At 36.6% G+C, this 21,466-nt stretch overlaps 1 protein-coding gene across 1 annotated transcript; it reads right to left on the bottom strand.

Annotated features, from left to right (window-relative positions):
* Nucleotides 1-438: 438 nt before the first annotated feature.
* Nucleotides 439-1,319, bottom strand: LOC141633588 (uncharacterized). Its single transcript, XM_074446032.1, has 2 exons — nucleotides 1,112-1,319; nucleotides 439-1,006 (listed from the first exon to the last, which is right to left on the bottom strand). The coding sequence occupies exons 1-2, from the start codon at nucleotides 1,277-1,279 to the stop codon at nucleotides 470-472; spliced, it is 705 nt and encodes a 234-aa protein (XP_074302133.1). The 5' UTR covers nucleotides 1,280-1,319; the 3' UTR covers nucleotides 439-469.
* Nucleotides 1,320-21,466: the final 20,147 nt, after the last annotated feature.

The following is a 21,466-nucleotide window of genomic DNA, read 5'->3' as shown; positions in this document are numbered from 1 at the left end:
CTTTTGCCCCTAAAGGCGAGATATTCAAGCAAGATGATGATTCCGCTACTGAGTCCGAGTCTTAGTATGAGTCTAAGTCTGAGTTGGGTCCTAAGATTGAGTCTAAGGGCTTGCCTGGAATCCTTGTAATATTTCCAGGGGTAAATATTCTAGTGTAATCATTACTAGGGAGTTTAATACAGGGGGAAAATGTATCCCAATTTTTAGGTTTGGCATACAAGGGAGATAATTACTGGAGTAATCATTCCCCAGGTTTGGTATAAGAGGAATTAAATAAAACTCTATGCAATATCTTGAATCAAAAACTAATTTTAGCAAAAGATATAATAATATAAGTTCTCAAGAAATTGTCATACGGAGAACAGTGTTTTCCACCAACATTATTCAAAACCATTAACAAACTAAAAAAATGTCACCGTGCTTCATTCTACCGTCGAACATTCAAATATTCGTTACCTCCAACGCAACTTTAATCCCTAGCCAAAATCATACCCAAAAAATCATATTTTTCATCCTCGTCCGTTAAATCTCGAAAGATAGCAACATCACTCTCAGTCATCGTCATTAACAAAGTCAAAATATTATTCCTTGATATCCCGTTAACCTTCCCTAATTCTTCACGCAAGCCTGTCTTGAAATTTTTAGGACCTTCAAGCATCGCCGTTAGCTGAGCTATTTGCGAATTGCTATTTTCTAACATGGTTCCCATAAGTTTTTCAAAACTCTTCTGCATATTTTGAATTTCTTTGTTCTTGCGCGCCTTCTTCTTAGTTGGTCGATTTGAAGTCTCATCTAGAGCTCTCTTACTGATTTCTGATTCTTCATTTGGCACCTCAACAGCACTTTGTGTTTCAGCGTTACTTATCTCATTATTAGTCTCTTGATCAACTCTATCAAGAGGCATATTGCTATTAACACCCGTCGCCCTATCTTTTGAATAAATTTCTTCCATGGCATCAAACAATGGAAACGGCTTTCTGTACAAACCTTTGGCATCCCTATGGCTCTGTATAATAAGACCATACAAAAAAAAATTCATTTGATTGCAATTGAAAGTACAATTCTTAAAAACAAACCTAGCATAAAAATGGATATAAGAGTGAAGCAATACCTTACACCATTCATCAAATAGCTTGCGATCACCCGTTACCATCTTCAAACCATCATCCCATCCAAACCCGCTCCCCTTATGCTTAATCTCCAAGAGTGCATTAAATCGTTTCTTAAGATAACCTAACCTTGAATCAATATTGGTTGCTTTGAGTCCAGCTTCAGGCATTTTGTCGAAAATTAACTTCTCCAAATGTACAAGATAACCAGATTTGAATCCACCTTGACTTTCCATTTACCGTCCACATGCAAAGATAGTAACAAGTTTACCAACAAGGTATCTTCTTCTAGTGTCCATCTTCTTGGACTAATTTTTCAGATACTTGCTCTGTTTCGGTCATTGTCTTTGGTTCTACGTATACACATTTTCAAGAGGCATTATTACAAAAATGTTAAAACAGTAGAATATAGATGAACAAAAATATAAATTTGTTATTTCAATCACAAATAACGGATCATAATAATTCGAAAAGATTACAAGCTATAATAATAAGCACAAAACCAGAAGCACAAAACCATCAAGCATTGTGATCAACATGCCTAAAAGGTCTACGTTGTCGCCAACTATCATACATTTCACGACCTAATTTGTCTCGCCATTCCGTCCAAGATCCAGATGTATCAATAATATTGATATAGTTTTGAGAATTATCCATAAATTGTCTACCAAATTCCGTATCTAAGAGAGGTTCCATTGGATCAAAACTCATTTCTCTACGAATGAGATTATGAAGAAGAGCACACGCGCTTATTATATCAGTGTGTGTATTAGCAGAATAAAAACTACTGTTCCTAAGTATTGCCCAACGCATTTTCAATAACCCAAAACACCTCTCAATTACATTTCTTGCCGATGAATGCTTCATATTAAAAAACTCCATATGGTTGTTTGGCTGACGACCATCTTTCCATTCATTGAGATGATATCTTTGTCCCCTATATGGAGCAAGAAAGCCTTCACCATTTGTAAACCCAGCATCGACAAGATAATAGTATCCTACCAATATATAAATTAAGGAAAGATTTAATAATTTTGTCTCTCTCATACAATTAAAGACTAAGAAAGTAAAAATAGGAAAAAATCCTCACCCCGAGGAACTTTAAATGGATGTCTTCTACTAACCGCATCTTGGAGAACTCTACCATCAGCGGCTGAACCTTCCCACCCCGGTAAAATATAAGTAAATTGCATATCTTTGGTACAAGCTGCTAGAACATTTGTAGCTATAAATCCCTTTCTTGTACGATACTTTGGTTTTTCATGAACCGGAACTTTTAGCATGATATGAGTCCCGTCTAAGGCTCCTAAGCAATTCTATTATAAAACTTTTTTTTAGTAAAGATCTATTATATCAAAAATTTCAAAACTCACTTTAATTAAACTAAATTATACCTTAAACCATTTCCACCTCGCATCATTGCAATCCTCTTGAACAGGTTGTGGAGTCTTTATCAAATATTGATATAGACGTAAAACGCTCTCAAAATTTGACGAAAGTTTCTACTTACAGTTTCTTTCGACCTTTTCAAGCGTCTAACAAGCATCCTTTGCTTCTGATCATGTGCTAATATATTTAAAAATATAGCTACTCTCTCTTCGAGGAACATATTTTTTGACTCGTTTAAGAGACCATGTGAACGAATAAGTCCACATAATACATCAAAAGTAAATTTATCCATTCTTAGTTGATCTATACAAGCACTATCAGAAGTAAGGAACCCATTCAAGTTTGCAATTCCTTGTATCAATGTTCGCTTGGCCGAGTGAACATTTTTTCGAGAGGTACTTTCATGTTTTCTAATATAGATATCATATAATAGCAAAAACATATGAATATCATGTCCCTCATCCTAATGTACCAAATAAGCCCAACAATAGTTTTTTCCTTTCGGGACAATAATCTACGCGCCATAACTGCATACAAGATCGAGTAAACAAACTCAACACGACATTATTGATAATTTACGCAAATCATACAAGCAAGTTGTACATATCAACTAATATTCAAGCATTATATTGGTGAACAACAATTATACAAGAATAATGGAAACAACTTCATAGTTCATCAGGTTACTAGAAATTAAGTGGAAAAAAAGCAAAAAAAAAAAAAAAAAAAAAAAAAAAAAAAAATTACACGCATCATCCATCAGTGGTGCAAACCAATTGTCATGAAGATGACAACTAACTACTATGATCTTCAAGTTCAATAGAACCATTCACCAACAAACAAACAATATTCATTTATCTAATTGAATAATTACCCACAAAACTTTAATGAATCAATTTTGATTGATGAAAAACGAAAATCCAGCAACTATAAAGTATTTAGTCAATTATTCGACCAAAAATATGTGAGAAATCATCAAATACGGAAGTGAAAACAGATGAAATTAGAAGAAACAGGAAAGATATGTCAAACCTGATGAAAAAGCAGGAGAGCGTTGTTGCGTCGTTGTTCTTTTTTTTTTCTTTTTTTTACCCTAGTAATGTTTACCCAGGGGGGTGGGTGGGTAATGTATTACCCTCTCTTGAGGGAAATAATTACTCCTCCTGAATATTTACCCTATATCCAAACTTGTAAAATAAGACCATAATTATTCCCCCTCAACTTATTCACCCTCATTACTGGCAATCCAGGCAGGCCCTAAGGAGTCAAATGTTGAAAACACCCCCTGCCCAATCTTTCCTTCTCATGTACCCTGTGAACCCCCGCAATATTGCTAAGAAAATACAATAATAAAAATGCGGAATTTTAGGAAATTTTTAACACTTTTTAAAGTTTAAAGTGCGGGTTCAATAAAACATACAACATAGATAAAGTATGCGGAAATGAAATTTGGTCCATACAAACATGATAGTCAAAAAGTGGGGAAAATATATCCCTCGAATGACAAGACGAAAAAGGTGAGTCTAAGCGGTTAAATAAGTAATCTACTAGTCCAAGGTACTCGCTAGCTCACACGTCTATACCCCATATACTGCATCTTCACCAACCTAATATTCATGTAAACATGAAAGCCACAGTCAGTGGAGAGTAACTCAAGATTCTCTCAGCCACAAATTGTCAAAATAAACATAATAAAGAATATAAGCAGATAAGCCCATTAAATAAGATGTGAGTGACTTGAATCATAATTAAACATGGGATCATACATGTTTAAGACACCAAATATAAGGATAAAGGATGAAGTAAATAAGTAGGTAAGGCATAAGAAACAACAAATAAATGGAGAAGGAAAATAAAGAAAGTAAACACGGTCACTTGACTACGAGCATGTATTCCAAGGAGATATGACCAATGCAACCATCCAAATAATGCAAGACCTTTACTACACTCATTAAATATAATTTCCCCTGGTAGGACGACCCTAAAGATCATAGTAACACGGTCCTAGTCTAAATCTAGCCAGACGCTCGGGACAAAACGGTTCCCGATTCGACATGCGTTAGAACAGTTCGCATCCAAGACTCGATCGACAGAACGGAAGTTGAGTAACCACATTCGGCAGAACGGCACGAAAGAGGCGGAAGGAATGAGATAAACCCGTACTTGGCAGAACGGCACAAGTAGGCATAAAGGTAAATCAAGCAGGTAAGATAGCATTATGGCATTTCCACAAGAATACGACTCCTCACAAGTAGTTATTTAGGATAACTTATTCATACTTGTATTAAATTGATAAGCATTTCATTTCATATATATATACATGCCATTTGAACAAAATACAACAATCGATAATGAATAATTTGCGTTATGTAAAATATGAGATAAAACGTAAATAACCACATGTGAATCATTCGTAAGCATACACCATATTATAAGAGTGTCCCAATAAATACAAGGCATATGCAAGGCCGAATTATAATACATAACAAGAGCATAAAACAAAGGAAGAAGAAAGCAAGGGATGTACTAGCCATTCTAACCCCAACCGTGACCACACATGCCCAGCCAGGCCGTGGCCACGCTGCCAACCCACATCCAGCTACCTGCCCATCCCGTCGTGTCCACATCCAGCCCCCACGGTCAGCCCAGCCGTGGCTAATACCCCCAAAGGACGGTCGAACACACAACCACAATAACTTACCCAAATTGCAACAACATGTAAATAGTAAGACAAGTTCATGAGTATGCTTGAGATGGGAATTCACATCGACAATACTATTTATAGCAACAACCAACACAAACCAAATTGGTCCCCATTAACCTCCCAAAAACAGCCCACAAATCCACCACACGGCTGCCCATAATTAGTCCCACACAACGCTCATTTCGACTACCCAAAACAGCCCCATAAGGCTACATAAAACCGTGCCAAAAACAGCCATATCGAGACAACTTTAAGATGAGTTTTTAAGCGTAAACAAGACGGAGTTTTTCCCACAAAACAAGTAATAACTAGATGAATTTCACATGTATAACGCAAGCTCAAAACAGTCCCGAAAGACCACATAGAATCGTTCCACAAGTCAGCACCAACAACCGCCTTTCATGGCTCCAAAGACGGCATCAAAACAGTCCATTTTAAGTCCATATTAAGACAACTTTGAAAGCAAGGTTGAGACGAAAACAAGCACAACTAACAATGAATAACAACAACTAAGTTTCTCCCAACATTACTCGAAATTTTCACTTAAAAACAGTCCATTTCCACCCGCCTTTTGAGATGGAAATTCACCAGACAAAACACACCCTCCATACCTAAAAACTATATGGAAGACACAAGCTATGAAAGCACTTCAAATAAGCATGTAAAATGACTAATAAACCCACACATATGAGGAAAGCATAAAGAACCAAACTTTATGAAAAATAAGAGTAAAAACCGAGACAAAGGGTGAAATTTCGACACTTTGTCGAGTAACCTATCACCGTTATCTCGAAAGCTCTCTAATCTTCAAGTGAATGGTCCACAATGTAAGAGTCTCCCTCCGGGTCTTCAAATTCTTCACCTAGAAGCAAGGAAACGGAATGTTTAAGCTAAAAACCGAAACTCTTATAAGATGGGTCATACCGAAACCACCACAAGGGTGAAATTTTCTTACCTAGAAAGTTGAAGGACATAAAGAGGAAGAGAATGGCATAAAAATTAATGAAAACGGTCGAGAAATGAAGGAGAAATCTAGGTTTGAAGGAGAAGTGTTAATGGTGTTTCCATGTTTTGTTGTTGTTGTGTGCATGGTACAAAAATAGTAAGGAGAAGAAGGGGAAGGACGGTTGAATGTGTGAGAGTGAGGGAAAAAAAAGATTATTTAAGTGTGGTGCAAAAAGTAGTTTTGTGTTGTCAACTTGTGGTTGGTCCGGATTAATCTAGTCTCACAAGAGAAATGTGACGGTCTTTTACTAGACGGAAATACGTCTAAAGTCTACTATAACTTAAGACGGAAATTATTATTATTATTATCACTATTATTACTATCCGACTAAAAATATATATTTTTATATAAATTAAGCCTTAAAAATATAATTAATTAAAAATTAGGCTTAAAATATAATTAATTAAATTAAGTAATTTTAAATATTTTAAAGTCATTTTACGAAAAAGAGCGGGTGTTACAATCACCCTTCCTTTTTAAAAGTTTCGTCCTCGAAACTTGAAAGTAGAAAAAAGAAAAGTAATAAAGATAAAGTCGGACTCTTCGAAATCGACTACCAAAACATTTACAGAAATCCAAAATCAAAATTCTTCCACAAACATTTACAGAGAGTATTCAAAAGTATAAGTCTCCTTCCGTGGAACGAAATTGTTCTTATCGTGCACACAAGAGCGCTAACATTTCAAGTCAAACACAAGCTCAAACATAAAATCATTCGCCGATAAGCCTAGAACAAGTTATTAGACGTCTTTAATAACGAGTCCTAACATTCCATCAACGTTAAAACCCAATGAAAATTATAATCCACTTACATTTTCTTTGCAAAAGCCAAATTAAAAATAAAAGATTCGTTTTTAAACTCAAAAAGGAGTCAAGTTCTTAAAAATATAACAGTAAACTTTGACAAAGAGTCATAAATAAATCAAAGTTAGTTAGAAATCGAGCAAAATTAAAAGCAACTCGGGTATAGAAATCAAAAATCATGATAAAGAAGTCTACCCTCAACGAACAAAAAGGGAACTAACTCGAACTTTCGTTTTCAAACCCTTAAAATGAGTAAAGTTTGCAAGAGTAACACAAAATTTTAGCAATGAACCCAAGAGGGTAATTCAAAGTGGTTAGAAAATGCTCAAAAAGGGAAATAAACTTAGGCATCACAAATATGAATCACGATAATGTAATCCACACTCAACAAATGAAAGGACTAAGTCAGACTCTTAGGGGTAAGAGTCGAAGTAAGGTCAACAAGGAGGTGAAGAATCATAGAATTTATATAAGCCACACGATCCAAAACCAATGAAGAGGCACAACGAAAAGAGTAGGAGGCATGAACGAAAGAGCTTATGGTCAAGGAGGGTAAGCATCAAGCAGTGAAGAATAAGGCAAAGTTGATCAAGAATGGAAAAAACACACCCGTAATGATGTCGGGATGAGCGGCGGCTTCAGCTCGACTCATGACATAGATGGTTCCTTTTGGCTTAGCTTTTGGAGCATGATTAGGAGTAGGAGCATTATTCCTTTCGGGGCACTCATTGTAATGATGTCCGGGCTTCTTACAATGATAACAAGTCAAGGGTCTATTATAGCATCCAATTCTTGGGTGTAAAGCTTGCTTACAACCGAAGCACTTGCGAGGTTTCTCAAGATTGAGGTTGTTGTTGCTTGGTCGGGAAACTTGTCCACTTGGCTCTTGCACTCTTGGCTCTTGATCTCTTGGTAGGGACCTCTTCTTGTTAGCAAAGTCCGACAAAGATGAGGGCACAAAGGGTCTCTTGCCATGGATGTTAAGGTGATAAGAATTAGAGAAGGAACGAGGCTTAGCATCATCTTCAATAGCCTTCAAGGAATTCTCGGCCCAAAGAGCATCATCATAGACCGCCACAAAGGTCAAGGAGTCTCTCCTCACCATACTTTCCAACTTGGGATTCAACTTGCTCCGGTAGAAGTAGACACGCTCATCTTCATCTTTCATGAATCTTGAAGCATAATGAGCAAGATCTTTGAACTTGTCGGTGAAAGCTTGAACGGATAGTCCTCCTTGCTTGAAATCAATGAACTCCTTCAATTTTTGTTGTTTGAGTTCCTTCGGATAGAAACGGGTTTCCACAAGAGACTTGAAGCGGTTCCAATCAAAGGTGGGGTCTTGAGTGACGGAAGGTCCGGTTATTGTTCACCACCTATCGGCCTCCTGTAGATACCCGTATCCGTCGATATTGGAATTTATAGAGAACCCGACAAACACCCGATGATGATAGGATACATGTATTCTTTAGTTGTCATTGTCATTATTTGGGCTCGTTTTACGATGTAGAATGAGCGTTGTCGACGAAGTATTTTATTAATTTAAATGATATTTAAATTAAATGTTTTTTTAAAGTGAATTCATTTTATTGTTTTAATTTCAATTTATTTTCTTAAATTTATTTTATTGAAAATAAAATATATTTTTGATTTGAAAAATCATTCTTTAGTTATTTGATTTGAAAAATCAATTTATATCGTTTGTAAACCGTATTTGAAGAACTCGATTTTTTACGATGGTTTTATACGCGATTTTTGAGCTCGTTTTCTACTTGATTTGGGCTCGATTTTCGACGCACTTTCGGCCCAATCCCCTCTCCTCCAACCCGTGTTCAAATCCCAGTCAAAACCCACCACAAAAACCTGGCTTAGCCCTCCCAAATCACGTCCCAAACAGCCCAACACCACCTTCATTTGCTTTCTGTTTTTGCAGCCCCAAATCCGACACCAAAACTGCCCCGTATTCGACTCCAATGCGACCCATATCTCACCTCCCACATAGCCCATATATCAAGCTATAATTCCAAGCCCTTTCCCATGCAACCCATGTCCAAACTCCTTCACAAACCTCACGCAACAAGCAGCCCCCCTGTTTTGCGTGCTCAAACCCGGGTCCAAAATCCGCTCCAAACACCACTTAAACCCGTGCCCATTAACCCTAAACCATACCCTAGTATCCTACCCATATTATCTTAGCTTAACCACCAAGCAAACTCTCCATAAAAACCCTAAAAACCCCACGAAATAGCTGATGGACAGCAGCTATGCAAACCGAGCCCGACTGCTTGTTGCTCTCTTAAACCCTACTTTAACTCCCTATAAATACCTCCTCTCCACCATAAATTCATTCCTCTAAGTTCTCCATACATACTACCATCACTCACAAGCTTTAAACTTCAGAAACAAACCCTAATTGCCTCTCAAAACCCTCGACAAAAACCGAGACATCCAAACTGAAACAGTTTGTGTCTCTCTCGAAATACAATTCGTTTCCCCTTCAAATCTCCATTAAAATTCGAGTTTCTTATTCCTAATTAACTATATAACATCCATCTACATCTTAGACAAAGATTCACGAGCCAAATTGACCTTGAGAGTACACAAATCCCCTCGAAAAATAGAGTGTCATACACTCTGTTTTCGCGGCTTTTCCTGTCTGTCCAGTTCTGTTTGTGCTCGTTTTTCGTGCCCAATAACTCAAAACGAGCGTGGTTTGTTTTAAGATATTTGTTCTCCTCTCTTTCTAGTTTTCAAAACATCTTTTAAATCTAATTTTCACCGTGAAACGAGTGAGAAATTGCAGTTTGAAAGTTGCTGTCCAGATTTGCGAAAAAAAGTGTTGTTGCTTTGTTCCTTCGTCGACGACGGCCTCTCGAGATAAAATATACGATCGATTACGACCCAAGACGGTGTCAACGATACATGTAGGTTGAGGGTGCATCAAATCCTCCTCTTCTCCCTTTTATTTCGTTCCTTTTATGTTTGTTTTTTATTGTTTCGTTTTACATTGTTTATCGTTTTTTTTATCGTTTGATATCGTTAACTATGAAACTAGTTTAGTCCGAGTATGAGTTAAAGTACCACCATGAACAACCGCGTTGACTTGAGATGGGAAAGAAATCCGCCACATCAGTCGGTCGTATCCCCCGTCTCATTTACATATCCTCGTGTTCAAGGTAGGGCATTAATAAAACGAATTCTAACTTCGTTCCTCGCTTTTGACCCCTCGTTTGTTTCGTTCAATTCGACCTACCCTAGGACCCTTCGCATGTTAGTTCGACCTCTGATTGTTAACATATGACTCATTTAGACAACATTAGATCGATTTAATAACCTAATTAGACATGTTAGGGTGCTTCGACGCAAGCATTAAAATCGGTTAACAATTCTCTAATCTAATTGAATGCATCTCTCTTTTCACATGATTTCTCGCTAGTATAAGAGTGCGTGATTAGCACCTTCTTATTAACACTCGACGAGTTAATTTAATTAGCGAACTTGACCTAATTCGACCCTTTAGGCCGTGCAGAGCACTCGGTTTTAGCCGAAGCTTTCTGACCTCTTTTATCATCGTTTTCTAATGTACATCCCGTATTGCTTTGCAAATATATCTAACCTAATGAATCTAACCTAAGGATTAGGGTAGGCTAGGATATGTAGGCCGTGTTTGGCCGTGTTTTTGTAGTCCTTTTCTCGCTCTTTTTTATCTTTATCTCGTTATTTCGTATCTTGTAATTATTTTTGTTTATCGAGTCGTGTTTTGTAATTTGTTTGTAATTAGTTTTCCGTTATCGAGTCAAATGATTTCTAAAAAACCTTAGTCTTGTTTGGTTAGATGGTTGTGCTCCAATTCATGTAAGAGCGTAGTAAATCGCATGTTGTTTAAAGCGACATGGCCCGATTTATGCTAATGCATGCTTTGGTGTGTGGCCCTATGTCTAATTCGATAAGATTAAGTGAAAGCACACATTACGAGGAGTGACCTAAGGCCGTGAGTCAGGTAGTCCGTGGGCCACCCCCCTTGTGCACGTTTTCCTAGGCCGAATTGGCCGTGTAGTGTGTCGTGTATGGTTTTGTGTATAGCGTTGTATTTTAGATCGAGTTGTATCTTTAGTTTCTTGTTGTGTCGGCATGAAATGCCTGGGTTGTAATAGGATAGATCCCAACGGCTCCCCCATTCCCCTTAAGCCTTGTTTGTTTCGTTTTATGTGTTGTTAGATCAATCAACCCACATGCTAAATTACAACTTTGACAAAGTTAGTTTAGTTGCATCTAAAACGACACAGAAATTGTTGTCACATGTTAGGGTTTTAAAACGATGTTTGCATATCATATATCGCAGTAGCTACGACCTTGTTTGAAATCCGATACTTGACTTAGTAGAGGCCGTTATCGACGGGCGGGGTTAGGTGTCCTTATGGGCTTCCTAACACGTACCCTCACCCCTTACTCAAGATCTATGGTTTGTGGATCCGTCTAAATACCATTGGATTACGAGAGTCATTCAAATCGAGTGATATAGGGTACAAGTCTTTATCTTTAATCACTTGTAGTCGATTGGCTTTATGCTTTTCGATGAAAGGTGTAAAGTTGACTTGAACGGTTCCAAGTTCCCATAAAACTTGGTGGCGACTCTAATTTGTCTTAATTCGATTCGAAAGAACCTCGTGTCGATTATGCCTAGTGTGGATCCCGCGGACGCAGTTCCCGAGGGCCTTATCCACACCTCCTTTACAAGGAAATGAGAGGCAAGCTTCACTTTGTCTCGATCTTGGACATCATAAAGAGAGAAATTCTTCTCCATGTCACGAAACCACTCCGAAAGCTCAATAGGATCCACTTCAGCACCATAGGTTCTAGCTTTGTTTCTCGCTATCTGGCTTGCAATCCAAGCAGAACTTCCTTGACGATCTCCTACTTGTGGAGTGGGATTGGCTTGAACATTGGCATTGGCATCTTGTTGATTTTTGAAAATTTGGGTAAGGACTTGCATGATAGTATTATCCACATTGGTTGGTCGCACCATCTTCTCAAAACACCAAATAAATCAATCAAGTTAGCACCTAACAAATAGCATATACAAAGAGACTACCAACTTAGGTCTTTAGTTCTACCCATCTCTCATTCATTATTCAAGGTCGAGTTCAAAATTTAAGTTTGGGGTACACGTGTGTGCGTCGGGAGCAACATAGATTCTGATACCAACTGTGAACCCCCGCAATATTGCTAAAAAAATACAATAATAAAAATGCGGAATTTTAGGAAATTTTGAAACTCATTAAAGTTTAAAGCGCAGGTTCAATAAAACATACAACATAGATAAAGTATGCGGAAATGAAATTAGGTCCAAACAAACATGATAGTCAAAAAGTGGGGAAAATATATCCCTCGAATGACAAGACGAAAGAGGTGAGTCTAAGCGGTTAAATAAGTAATCGACTAGTCCAAGGTACTCGCTAGCTCACACGTCTATACCCCCATATACTGCAACTTCACCAACATGTCATTCATGTATGCATGAAAGCCACAGTCAGTGGGGAGTAACTTAAGGTTCTCCCTGCCACAAATTGTCAAAACAAACATAATAAAGAATATAAGCAGATAAGCCCATTAAATAAGATGTGAGTGACTTGAATCATAATTAAACATGGGATCACACATGTTTAAGACATCAAAGATAAGGAGAAATTATAATCCCCTATAAGATCTAGTGCAAAACAGTGGCGGAAACACTGTCGAATGAGATTAAATACACAATGATAAAACTAAGTAACCAAACTCGGATTAAAATAAATATAATCCACCGAAAACATTCACGAAAAGGTAGTCGATACAATTGCCACTTTTGCTAAAAAGGGCTAAAAATTAAAACCTCCAAAACATGGTTCTACAATCCAAAAGAAACGAAAATAAAAAGAGTAGGATCAACTACTCGCTAGCTCACTCCTTGAATACCAGCAAACAAATACCTGTCATGTTATATACATAACAGCCACAATCAGTGGGGAGTAACTCAGGCATTCTCCCAGCCACATTTCATCAAGTTAAAGGCAAGCAAATGCTAAAACCACAATTACTTGAAATATGAAACCTCAAACCATTATAAAAGGTTAAAAACATAAATAAGCATTTGAATAATTGAAAATCAAAATTAAGTCCAGAAACATTAAAGTATAAGATACAATATCAAATACTCCTTATGGAAAACCAGCTTAGTGTCTTAGTATAGATTTTCACTCGAACTATGCTAAAGTACCGCGGTTCCACAACTATAATAGGGCGGCATCTTACTCCGCAGTGCGAGGCCCTAGTCTAATTGTATGTACATAACTCTCGGGGTGCAACACTCCCAGACGACCACCGATGACATTCATCAGTTCTATAGCTAATGGAAAAACTAAGCATATCCCAAGTTTATTATTCTAAACCTTACACCTAACTGTTCCATAACTATTCAAAACCACTTCAAAAGTGTTCATTATTCAAATTATTTAAAAGGAAACCTTCCAAGAAGGCAACTTCCAAAAATAATGACTTTCCATAAATAGAATCTTACTTAGAATAAATACCTTCTCAAAGTAGAAATGTTATGAAAATAGTAATGTATGATGTTATAAATAATGTCATTTAAAAAGTTAGAAAATAAAAGTTATTATCTTATTACCAAATTGGGTAATCCAATTTAAATACTATTCCATTATTTAAAATGATAAAATAATTTTATTCAAATACTTCTTATAAAACAGGCTCTTAACACATTCTCGAATAATCATATGAAAAATAACCATAATACCCTTCTCCATAAATTAACTTCAAAACCATTATTTACTCGGTTTAACCAAAAAAGTGTTTTATTTTTATAAAATCGAGTTTAACTTCGATACTCATAAAATTGGACGTGGTCACTACTAATACCAGCATTGACGGGCCTGTAAAATTTCGTAAAATGATATGTACATTTGGTATTTAACCGAATTAAAAACCAGATTGACAATAAAACCGAAAAACACCAATTTATTTAATAAAAATAGCTTCTTTTCAAATGGGTCCCCAAGAAAATTTGTAACATTTTGGAATGACATAAAAAGATCAGAAATAATTTTTCCAGAAACCAAAAGTCACGAAATCCATTTATTATAAATACATCTCTAAAGATTTGTATTTCAATTATTAGAATTAAAAATCGACTCAAAAAAGGTCATATAAAAATTTGTATCATTCTTAAATTTATTATTTGAGCCAGTAAAATAAGCCACGAAAATTAAAACTTCCAAAAACTAACTATTAAAAATCAAACATCAATTCTGCCCAAACAAAGATTAAATATTTTTAATTATAAATTAAACCTATAAACCGGATATTAAAATTCCTTAAATATAAACATACATTATAGGACTGAAAATAATCAATATTACGAAATTATACCATGAATAGCAATTTAAAACCCTGGAAATCGATATATTGCGATTATAACAACAACATTAAATCTAATAAAAGCAATACTAAATATGATAAATTCATAAGTAAAATATATTTTGATATATAATGAAATATCAGAAAATTTTGTGCCATGAGAACAAAGATTCGAAATATATAAATTAAATATCATAGTTTGATTAAAACAACGATAATGATCAAAAACAAGCAACTACTCAACTATAACTAATAAAATGCCGAGTCATGCCCTTAAGAGTTACCTCTAATCGCTCTCCGACTGGATGTCATAAGCGTCCTCATGGTCCTCTTGATCACCTACGGAACAAATTGACAGGAGGTACATACTTCGAGCGATTTTTCGTAGTTGGGATGCTTATGTGAGACGGTCTTTTCTGAGACACTTGAAGGGTCAAATGATGACGGATTTTTGTGTTCTTTAGTGTATTGGAATCGTGGGACTACCAATTTTGTGAATATAGTTAAAGAGGAGGTCAAAGGTGTTCAGATGTTGTGCGAAAATGCTCAAGAACATGTACTGCTCGTGATACTCTGTTTCCACGAAACGGATGTGTTGTTGGGTCGTTTTCATTGCTAGGGCACGGATTACAAAAGAAGGTACAAAGAAACACCAGCACTACTGCGACGAGGACAGAGAGACTAAGAAAAAGACGCAAGAATCACTGAATTCCGTTAAGAAACGAGGGAGATATAAAGGTTTGAAGCTAAATACCTCAAGAAGACTCGAAAATGCGAGAGGAACGAAGAAATTGATTTTGATTGATCAAACGCACCCATCTTGAAAGCGACTGCCATAAGACGATTCTAGACATCAAGGGCTATCACTCGGAAGTCACGGTTGCAAATGGGTCGACCCGAGTGAAGAGAACGATGCCCACGAACATGTTGTTACGAACCCGAAACCGCAGTATAAGTTTTGCGACGATCAGATGCTGCCTCATTACTGTGCAAACAACATGGCTAGGCACGAAAATCACGCAAAACAAAGGATAAACGAAGGAGAACGGAGCCAAGGTAGTATGGCAGCCATGAAAGCTTATAATGCGGTTTACGTGAGATTAAAACAAAAGTAAGTTGTAGGTTGCACGTGGGTTTAGGTCGATTCAGAAGACGGGCCTGTTTCGGAAACCAAAAATTCGTATCGATTTAAAATAAAAAAAGGGCCAAAATGAAAATACGGGCTTTTAAAATCCGGCTCGATCTATTCGAGCTAAAATGTCAAGATTTTAAGTAAAATATAAATGTGGTTTTAATACCGCTATACTTTCACTATTTTAAGAAATAAATGCGAAAGGCGCTATTTTTTTATAAAAATATATTATTTTAAATAAAATAAAATCTCAAAAACTATTTAAATAATTTAAATAAAGTGGAATGGTTAAATAAATTAGCTAGGAGAAAACGTAAATATCAGACGGATACAAAATCAAATCAGAAAAATGGCGGGTGTTATAACTTTCCCTCCTTTTAAAAAATTTCATCCCCGAAACTTAAAATTATAAAACTGGAAACTCAAAAGAGGGAACACTTGTTAGAATGTCGGTAACAAAGACACATGAAAAAGGAATATCCAACCTGAATAAATTACTAGATGTGTCAAATGATACTAATGGAAAAATAATAGTCTTATACATTGGAATGTAAGGGTCCTTGCTGCAGTCAAGAATACAAATGATCCACTTCAAAGACAAATCAAATTTGTAAATACGATAATATATTTGAAAGTCTTACGAGGTATTAACTAACATTATTTGAAACAATTTCGAATATTTTCAAACTGAAGACATTTCAGAACAAAACTAAGTTTAAATACTAACTAAGATTAAAAGTAAAAGTGAAGTTCAAAGTTTTGAAATTATAACTCAAAAATGTTACAATTTCTAAGATAACCACAATTTTATATAAGTTAAAGTCCTTGTATAAAATGGAAATATTTGAGGAAAAAGGCTTTATGACAAATCAAAACCAAAAGTTTTCAAATCTAAGCAAGGGTCGAGGAAGTTGACGACACTTGTAGTATTCATATGTTCGAGAGAAGAAGAGAGAAGGAAAGATTCAAGAGCCATACGAAGCTCTCTCAAGGTTTGTAAAAGAGGTTTATCATCTCGATATTTCTGGTACATCTCCTTCATGAAACTCCAGCTTTCCTATTATCATCGAAATCAACACCAAGTTTATTAACACCAGACAATTAAAATGTGAAGCTCAGAGTTGCCTAACTTCCTAACCTATATACTCCAATATCATTGATTGATACAACCTCCATCCAAAATATTACATAATTGCTCAACCTCTCAAAATCATGGTAAAAATCCATTAGTAGTTCAAAATACAATGCTAATAACCAAAATTCCACATGTTATCAAAACACAATTAATCATATTAACTTATAAGGCTCTTGAAACTTTTCAAAACACATCAGGCTTATACTCGAGAAACATTCTAAACCCAGTATAGTCAAAATAAGACATACCACACTCAAAGATTCTACTCTTCTGAGATCTCAACCAAAGCAACAAAGAGCCTAAATCCATAAGACTCTTCAGGTTATGGAACATCAAAAAAACACCACCACCTAACAACACCATTCCATCAAAGTCTTTTAGAAGCCTTACCAAAATTCCAATCATATATATTGCAACACTAGGTGGTTATCAACTCAACTAAGCCACAATCTCGATGGTCTAAGATCCTCAAATAAATATTTCCTTTAAGGTAATTCGAACCAAAATATTCCTCGAAGTATTTCATATACTATGGTTAAGACATCAAAGCACGAAAGGTACCCAATCCTCAACTTCAAGATCTTACATTCCTCAAGTAAACACAATCAACCCACAATGCGAATGTGCAATAACACTCCTTGTTTTCAAGGTTAACACTAATCGATCAACTCAAGTAAAGATATGTCACACCACCAAAAGTTCAAAGGCTACAACCTTACATCAGAACTCAACGATCAAAATCCATCAGAATTGAAACTGAGATTAATCTAGGTCAACCAATAATGATACATTGTTACTATAAAAACCTTAATCACATCTAGACCAAAATATTTAAGTTGTTTTGTTAAGAAAAATTGATTTGTATGAAAACCGATTATGGAAGGGTAGTCTTAAAACTTTCATAAGTCGAGTTCTAGAAATGATATTGTTGTGATTCAAATTGGAGGTGATAACTTGTCTTCTTATGATTCTAACAATAGGTCACACCCCCAAAATGACCAATTAACGAGTGAGATATGACTGTTTTACGAAAAATGGACAATGCTAAGAACTGAGTTGGTACTCGACCGAGTAAGGTAATACTCGACCGAGTAAGGGATACTCGGCCGAGTATTCCCAATACTCGACCGAGTAATCCTTCTGTGACAATTGGGTCAGCTTCTAGAGTCAAAAACTTGGCCGAGTAGTATTGTTACTCGACCGAGTATCCTGTACTCGACCGAGTATGCCCTGTACTCGACCGAGTACCTCATTGGGCAGTCATTTTGAGTCGGTGGCTATGTTCTTACATTTGTTTTGAGTCATGGGTTATGTGCATGCGTATGTTTTGAGTCTTAAAGCATTCTTTATGTATGTGGCAGTCTTGATATGTAAGTTACCAGCTATTATGATGTGGAGAATGCCGGCTTATGAAGGATCTGTGTTGGGTAGAGAGGATATGAGTATACGGGATTGTGATGGAGAGTGGAAAGAATAAGCGATGTTGTCGATTTATTGAGATGAGGAGCACATTCTGTGAGCTATAGTGAGTGAATTAGACATTGACTTAAGTGGTGTAGTGATGATTGTATATGGTCAAGTGAAGATAGAGCAGTAATGTAAATTCGAGGAATGTTAGAAATAAAAGTTGAAAGGAAGGATGTGAATAGTGATAACTTTAGAGGTGTAAGGACTTATGGAGAGAGATAGTTAGGATTGTGTTGGTTAAGAATATATATGTGATGAAAGGTTGTTGTACAGGGATGGAGAAGAGGGGTATATAGCGAACTTAGATGGAGTTATGTCGCGATGTGGATTTGTAGATAGTGGCTGAGTTTGGAAATTTGGATTATCGAGAGGTGAGCATAGTGTGTAATTCTTTGGGCAATTAACGGTATGAGGTGAATTTTTGATTTTCTAGGGACACGAAAGGGAGATACAACTAATTAAAGGGTAATTGTTAGTTGTGTGGACTTGATGGTGACAAGTGTAAATGAGTAGTATGATGGGAGAGGATCAGTGATAAGAAAGAATGAGAAAATATTGATATGAATTAATGGAATTTGGGTTGTGGAGCAACAAGAAGGTAATTGGATTACTAAAGAGTTAGGTAGAAGAAGAAAGGAGATGAATTATTAATTGGTATTATTGGATGGAAGTAAGTTGGCAGAACGTTGACCAAAGTTATGGGACATGAAAGTAAGGAATCATGGAAATGCACGATAGCATCATGAGGGGGTGTGAGTTAATAGTTATATAAGAGTTCAAGACGACATGTTAGCCGTGAGTTTTGAGGTATTAAGGGAGTAAGAAGTTGGTAGAGTGTTTACACGATATGAAATTTTGGTGGAGAGTTAGGTGACCATGCAATAAAGGATAGAATTGGAAATAATGTTGAGGTAAATTTTGTTGATGGACTTAATGTTCGTTATTTGGGGTGATAACCAGGAGAGGAAATGAATTGTTATATTTAGAGATGATGGTAGGAGAGTAGTCACACGAAGAATGGTGGTGTCGTAGTGTTGTCACTAGTGGTTGAAGATGATGTTACATAGGGAAGTTAGTTGTTCTAAAGGGGTTGATTTTGTGAAGACTGATTGGTATGTATGGTCGTGAGGGAGTATAAGATGTGGATATAGGAGGTGTTTGCTAGTAGTTGGGTACTGACGGTATGGTTACACTTGTCAGAAAGTGGTAGTTATGCGAAGGGGAGAATGTGTTAGGAGGGGCATACGAGTTAAGCACGGGCGAGAGGTAACCTTATCCGGTGGTAACTTACGTAATCAGGATTGGCTAGTTACATTCAATTATGGGTCCATGATATGTGTAAATGTTGGTGTGAGGTTCTGACCTCATGAGTCATGGTATGGATAATATTCATAAGGTGGGTATCTGTGATTCCACATAATATGTTGCGTCGTGATCTAGTAAAGCGGTTTTAAGAAAGTCTTCTGGTCAAGGAGGTCGGGAGGTCGTACTGAGTCAGTGTTTATGGGATTGAATAAGTTGCAATGACTACCGATGTGGTTGTTGTGCACCAGACACGGTAATTCGTGTGGTGATACGAGTATTTTCGTGTTGTCATAGATTGTTATTTGTTTACTGTTGTTTCCTGTCAGTGTTGGTCGAGGCACATAGACCGTCGTTTTGTTTACCGATGTTTATTACCATTGTCGGCTTGGGAGTGAGAATAGAGTAGGATATGAAAGAGAGTTGGGTATGGTTCTATTGTTGTCATGGCATAGTAATATTCTGTTAATGGGACACAGTGGTGAGAGGTTGTTAGAGTACTTCTAATCTTGTTTTAGATGAGGCGTTGGTGGACATAGTTGTGGCAAGATAATTGTGGAACATGTGTGGTATTGAACTGGGAACTACAGGTGGTTTATAACCCTTTTTATTGGGATTTAGTATCATGTTAAGTTATGGGTGAGTTTTGTGGTAATAAAAGAAATGAACTTGAGAAGCTTATGTGAGTGTGCGTAACAGTTGTGGATCATGAGTTATGATCATGGAGATGAGTGTATATATATATATATATATATATATATATATATATATATATATATATATATATATATATATATATATATATAAGTATGTCGTTTTGCGGCAATGTTGAAGAGTTGGGGTAGTGGTTATGATGAGGATTTTATGGTATAGGGTATATGGAGTGCAGAATGAATTGAGGTATGAGGACTGTTAGAGAAAGAGGGCCTTGGATATAGGAATGATTGTAGGTGTTGAGGTTATAGTGGGTTATCGCTGTCATGCGGTAGTAATGAGGATTATGGGAGGTATAGCAAAGGACCTAGTATTAGTGAGTTACGAGGACGTAACATTTATCTTAAGAGGAGTAGGATGCGACAAGAGAGTTTGATGGTCATACAGGTTGCAATTGGAAGTTTGAGTGTTGGTGTAGAATAAGGATAAATTTGTGTGATGGTCAATTTTATTATAGGTAATGGCAGTGCTCGTAGTAGTATGATGTTTAGGAGTGTGAGTGAAATTCGATAGTGTTAACGGATTATGTGAAGATGTTTATGTGTGTAAGTAAACTTCGAGGACGAAGTTCGTTTTAAGGGTGGTAGAATGTAACATTCCGTTTTGGTGGTTGATCTTATCTGGTGGATTGTCTTAGTATTGAGCTAGTGAGCGTTATGGAAGTAAGACAGAGTTGGCAACACTTATGTTGTGGGTATCCGATAGTACTATGGAGTTAATGTTAGGTGTCCATGTTTTATAGGTTGGGTTGGAATTTCGGGGACGAAGTTCTTTTAAAGGAGGGAAGACTGTAAGACAACGGTTTTCCTAAGCTGGTACTCGGCTGAGTATGGGCTACTCAGCCGAGTATGGGGTGTTGTGTATCCTGGAAAGTTTACTACCCAGGAATACTCGGCCGAGTATGTGGAATACTCGACCGAGTATACTCTATACTCGACCGAGTATCCGGTCTAACGGGTTTAATTCCGCAGTTTGGTTAAGGTGATTAGGGATTATTATAAATTACGCTTTTACGGTTTCTAAATCATTTTACCAAAACTCAACGACGCTCATATCTCTCTAATCACCCTACTCACTCTCAAGGCTAATTGATCAATCGCAAGTCTACACTTCCGTCTCTTGTCTCGATTTCTTTGGTAAGTCTCTAGTTCTTGTAATCAGCTAGTAGGTTGTCTTTTAGGGTTTGGCCCTAATTATTGTTTTGGGTTAATTTGGGGGTTTAGGGTTTGGTCATCATATGTGTGTTGATTGTTAATTATCATTGTTGTAGGTGATGATGTGGTATTCGTTATAC

The sequence above is a fragment of the Silene latifolia genome, chromosome Y (assembly GCF_048544455.1).
Source record: "Silene latifolia isolate original U9 population chromosome Y, ASM4854445v1, whole genome shotgun sequence".
Taxonomy (NCBI): Eukaryota; Viridiplantae; Streptophyta; class Magnoliopsida; order Caryophyllales; family Caryophyllaceae; genus Silene; species Silene latifolia.
Note: the sequence above shows the minus strand (reverse complement) of the source record. Positions and strands in the feature narration are given on the sequence as shown.

Coding starts and splice junctions, on each gene's coding strand:
- LOC141633588 (XM_074446032.1), bottom strand. CDS start 1,279: ATGCCTGAAGCTGGACTCAAAGCAACCAATATTGATTCAAGGTTAGGT. Junction 1,007..1,111: donor TATTTGATGAATGGTGTAAG/GTATTGCTTCAC, acceptor CTTATTATACAG/AGCCATAGGGATGCCAAAGG.